The 5,600-nt window shown below is 35.7% G+C and overlaps 1 protein-coding gene across 9 annotated transcripts in view; it reads left to right on the top strand.

The window, feature by feature from the left end:
- Nucleotides 1-5,600, top strand: part of LOC102671278 (troponin I-like) — a 28,061-nt gene that overhangs the window by 3,988 nt on the left and 18,473 nt on the right. For 4 of the 9 annotated variants that reach the window (XM_031512544.1, XM_006619975.2, XM_031512543.1 and 1 more), the window contains exons 3-6: nt 2,128-2,145; nt 2,597-2,725; nt 2,922-3,045; nt 3,678-3,778. In XM_031512544.1, the coding sequence (XP_031368404.1) occupies nt 2,128-2,145; nt 2,597-2,725; nt 2,922-3,045; nt 3,678-3,778 (372 nt within the window). Of the gene's footprint in view, nt 1-2,127; nt 2,146-2,596; nt 2,726-2,921; nt 3,046-3,677; nt 3,779-5,291; nt 5,393-5,600 lie in introns of all 9 variants that reach the window. The other 5 variants (XM_006619989.2, XM_006619997.2, XM_006619991.2 and 2 more) reach the window with 3 other exon arrangements.

Genomic DNA, 5,600 nt, shown 5'->3' with positions numbered 1-5,600 from the left:
CCCCCTTCAAGATAAGAAAATACCGTCAGACTTTTCGACAACTCGTAAATCTTGGCTGGGGATTCGTTCGTAAATGTAAATCAAAGTGATACGATTCGTGAGGGAAGGGAGAAAAGGGGGTGTTCTTTCCGTGCCGTTCGAATATTCGTGTAGCTTTCTCAAGATATATAAGAAGAAATGTCTAACGTTTGTTATTATTTCTCTTGTAATCGAGGAATTAGATAATAGAACGTATTACGTAGATTGACTAGAAAAACGAGCTGCCACGTAGTAACTCGGAAAGAGGTAACGTAGATTTACTACAATGTTGTCGCGGGAGAATATTCTCCCGCGACAATATTAATATCCTTGTGTGCCAACAGCATGTATACTTACTGCCTGTTTTTATACGTGTATTATTAAATATTGTGTCATCGATGTTACTCGACGATATTTACAAACGCGAAACTCGAACAAATTATCGCGTGACACTCGATGCCGAAAATATTCTACGAACCAAAAATACAAGATTTATCGAGATTCTACTATTGCACACTTGCAGCTCTTGCCTATTTTTGCATACTTTTTACACTAACACTTTCTTCTACGCTGTTGCAAAGAATATTATATCGAGATCTTATTGCACAGTTTCCACTCTTATGAATCGGCACATTAGCAGTTTCTTGTATTGTTGCAAAGAATATTATCGAGATTTTATTGCATACTTTCCATATTTATATATTTTTTACAGTAGCATTTTCGATACTGTTGCAAAGAATATTATTCTTATTGCACACTTATGAATCATCGATTAACATATTTTTGTACACTATCTATATTGTTGCAAAGAATATTATTGAAATCTTATTGCACATTTTTATATTTGCGTATTTTTGCACATTTTTTACACTTTTCGACACTGTTGTAGTATTGCATACTTTCCATATTTATGGATCACGATTAACATATTTTTATACATTTTCTATATTGTCGCAAAGAATATTATTGAGATCTTATTACACTTTCCATATTCGTCTTTTTGCATACTTTTTACACTAACACTTTCTGTTGCAAAAAATATTATCGATATCTTTATTGCACACTTTCTATACTTGCGAATCACGATTATTTTTGCACACTATATATTGCTGCAAAGAATATTATCGAGATCTTATTGCACACTTTCCACACTTATGAATCAATTAATTATTTTTGCACATTTTTTATATTAGCAGTTTCTGTATTGTAGCAAAGAATATTATCGAGATTACACTTTTCACTCGCCTATTTTTGCATACTTTTTACACTAACACTTTCTGTTGCAAAGAATATTATCGATATTTTATTGCACAGTTTCCACTCTTATGAATCGGCACATTAGCAGTTTCTGTATTGTTGCAAAGAATATTATCGAGATTTTATTACATACTTTTCATATTTATGAATCACGATTAACATATTTTTGTACACTTTCTATATTGTCGCAAAGAATATTATTGAGATCTTATTACACTTTCCACACTTATGAATCACGATTAATTATTTTTGCACACTTTTATCGAGATTTTATTATATACTTTCCATATTTATGAATCACGATTAACATATTTTTGTACACTTTCTATATTGTCGCAAAGAATATTATTGAGATCTTATTACACTTTCCACACTTATGAATCACGATTAATTATTTTTGCACACTTTTATCGAGATTTTATTATATACTTTCCATATTTATGAATCACGATTAACATATTTTTGTACACTTTCTATATTGTCGCAAAGAATATTATTGAGATCTTATTACACTTTCCACTCATCTATTTTTACATACTTTTTACACTAACACTTTCTGTTGCAAAGAATATTATCGATATCTTTTTTATTGCACACTTTCTATACTTGCGAATCACGATTAACATATTTTCGCACACTTTTTACACGAGCATTTCGTACACTATTGCAAAGAATACACGCTTCTTTTCGAGCGCTTGGCACAATTTCGAAAAGCGGAATTCGAAACGTTTTGCCGTTAAAAAACTCATCGATTCTTGATCTTTATCCATAGATCCACCAACGTTTCGTATTCCGCTGATATTGATAGGAAAGATTTTTCTAACGATCGTTTTTTATTTTTTTCCTTTACAGAGAAAACGTCTCGAGGATGTACGTAAGAGAAGGGGGCGAACTATCGATGAAACTTGAAGTAGGGCAGAAAAGGACAGCCCTGATCGCTGGAACTTTTTCAATAACTTGTCGAGTCTCGCTAATCTCGAATGACTTTTGCGACAGTTTTCGTATCAAGGGCTCGTTTCGAGTCGCGTTTCGAAAGTTTTTCCGAGATTATTTCTTTTTCCTTCCACCCTTCGAATCGGTGACGACAATCGAAATTTTTAATTATCTTGCCTACTTTTTCTTTTTTCTTTTCTTTTTTTTTCATTCTTTTTATCCGTTTCTCTATTCTCTTTTTCCCCCCTCTTTTTTTATTTTAATCGCAAAAAGCGATAAGGATATTAAATACGCTTCACTTGCTAGGAAATGAGATTGTCGAGTTTGCTTACGGATATCTATTATCAGATAAGATATTTTAAGGGAGTTTCGCTTACGGAAAATGTAGGAAAAGAAGAGGAAACAGGCGGAGACGGACAGAAAGAGGGCGGAGGTCCGCGCCCGTCTCGAAGAGGCTTCCAAAGCCAAGAAGGCGAAGAAGGGTTTCATGACCCCTGACAGGAAGAAGAAGCTTAGGGTAAGTTTGCATTCCGTCCATCCCCCTAATTTTCTTAATATTATTACGATTCGTGTCCAAACGAGCTATTTCCATATCTTTTTTCTTTTTTTTCTTTTTACAAGAATATCTATTCTACGAAATTTCTTTCCCTCGAAATTATTGTTCCATTCAATTGAGATTTGACGTTCTAACGTATATTCGCGTGTATCCTCAGTTGTTGCTGCGTAAGAAAGCCGCCGAGGAATTGAAGAAGGAACAAGAGAGAAAGGCGGCCGAGAGGAGGCGCATCATCGAGGAGCGTTGCGGAAAGCCGAAGAACGTCGACGACGCTAGCGAAGGTACATTAAAGCCTTTCCCTTGAAAAAAATTTCTCCTCGATAACACGTCGATAACCGCGGTTTTTTTCTCGGTTCATCGGTGCCGTGATCAGACAGTGTTAACAATTGAACGGGTCAGGGTCGAACAACACCCTAGCCCAAGGTCTAAGGAAATATACCTTTTTTTTTTTTTTTTTTCTTTTTTTCTCTTTTCCGACAGACATACCGATAGAAGCGAGAGAAGCAATCCGATATATACAGCGAACAGTTGTCGTAAATTTTTTTTTTTTTCGCTTCCACACTTTTTCCCATATTGTTCCACGTTCTCTCGAGACGACCGTCTCTTTCGTTTTTTTCCCCCCGAGCAGAGGAAACAACAAATTTTTCTTTTTTCGAAACTCGTCGATTCCCATGCGAAGATAGAACATCCCCTCCGAGGATCCCCTTCCCTCCTCGCGATCGCCGATCGCGATCATCGCTGCGATCGTGGATTTGCAATAACAAATAAACTTCGAAACTGCAACTCGTTTCGATCTAATTCGTTTTCGATCGCGATTTTTCGATCATTTTTTCGAAAAAAAAAAAAAAAAAAAAAAAGAAGAGAAAAACATGATGAATTCTGTCCGATCTTTTTTCACCTTCGTCCCACACAGAATCCCTGAAGCGCGTGCTGCGCGAGTACCACAATAGGATCACAGCATTGGAGGATCAAAAATTCGACCTCGAATATGTTGTTAAGAAGAAGGATTACGAGGTACTTACCCGTGAGGGTGGAAAGGACAATGTTGCGAGAAATTACATTACGATACGTGCAAATAACTATGTGGCATTCACGCACACGCATATGTATATATATATTTCGAATATATATATATATATCGTAACGATGCTCAATGTTGTTGCACTTGAGTAATGCGACGCGCTTGCCCGGTTGCATTCAATCGCGATGACGAATCTTGTCTTGGGCACTTGGGTTTGGCTCGAAAAGGGCAACCGATCTTACGCAATCGCGATTATTTATAAATAGTCTATTTTTATTCTTTAACCACCATTTATTTATTTATTTCTCCCCTGTTTTATTTATATTTTATTTCTTTCCCCCACCCCCTTTTTTTTTCTAGAAAGACTTGTCGTCTTTGCTCCTAGTTTGATTAAAGTAAATTCGATCGAATCGCCGCAATCCGGGCAAGTGTCGCGAGCTTCGCATTTCGTCTATCTTCTATGTTTCTACTTAAATATAATATTTTCTATAATGTTTTATCTACTTTCAACTATGGTTTCCTCTCACTTTCATAACACGGCTATTCTGTCTATCTATTCTGTCCATCTATATTTCTTTATTTATTCTCTGTATTTATTCTTTCTCTTCGCACAATTTCTTTTCTGTTTCGCATTTTTATATCTGTGCGCGCGTTCTATTTCACATATTTTGTATCTTTGCTCTTCGTCTTTAATGCTATTTCTTTCTTTCTTTTCTTTCTTTTACATGGTAAAGCTAAGAGCATCATCGTGGATCATTCACGTTTATTAACTTTGATTGTGTTCTCACAAGTTGTCGCAAAAAAAAAAAAAAAAAAAAAAAAAACGCTATATACGTGGATGATGGAAAATAATACCACTCATAAAGGTAATAATAAGGGTAACTCTCGAGTCTTCGAAATTTTTCACACGCCCAGTGTATGTTTTAATACACTCGGCATACTATCCTCCCCCTTTTTTTTTTTTTTTTCTTTACTTCTTTGCTTTCTATGTATATCGCCATATCGCCTCCTGTTTCTCAATTTTGTCAAATTGTGAATCGCGATTTCTAATATCGTCGCGATTACAATTCAGGATTCACGCTCGAATAGGATCGAATCTGTTCAAAAATAGAACTGATGACACTTCACACTTTTCTAATTGACAAATTTCGTTCGACAAGCTTCGATACCACTTGCTCCCCTCTTCTCCCTCTTCCTCTTTGCTTTAAACACACATTATTCTATTCTCTCCCCTCCTCCTCCCCGGTTGATGACAAACCGAGAAAAGTGACAACACGAGATTGTGTATGATTTTATTTTACACGTTCTTTCTTACACACTTTCGTCTGTTTCAAGTCGATTAAAAATTTATATCGAGGGGGAAAAAAAAATATGTGTAGAGCAACAAAAGATACACACACACACACACACTCACACACATACACACACAAAAACAAACCGGTTAAAATCGTCCGTATCCTGCTTTGAAAAAGGAGTATGTTTCAAGGTGACTTGGAATTTTGACAGCTAACGTGAAGTCCATTCTGATCCAGTATCATAAGAGGATCATCGCTCTCGAGGGGGAAAAGTACGACCTTGAGTACGAAGTCGCCAAGAAGGATTTCGAGGTCGAAAAGTTTTCGATGCACAAAAAACAAACAAAAAAAAAAAAAAAAACAGACGATGCTGCAATTAACAAAACAGAGAGACAACTTTTTTTTGTTCTCTCTCTCTCTCTCTTTTTCTCTCTCTCTCTTTCTCTCTCTCTATTCCGTTCTTTTCACTTCTTTTCTTATCGTGTTTTTTTTTTCTCTTATTTTTCCATCTTATTTTTGT

The sequence above is a fragment of the Apis dorsata genome, unplaced genomic scaffold (assembly GCF_000469605.1).
Source record: "Apis dorsata unplaced genomic scaffold, Apis dorsata 1.3 scaffold_468, whole genome shotgun sequence".
Taxonomy (NCBI): Eukaryota; Metazoa; Arthropoda; class Insecta; order Hymenoptera; family Apidae; genus Apis; species Apis dorsata.
The sequence above is the reverse complement of the archived record's forward strand: the minus strand, read 5'-3'. Positions and strand labels throughout refer to the sequence as shown.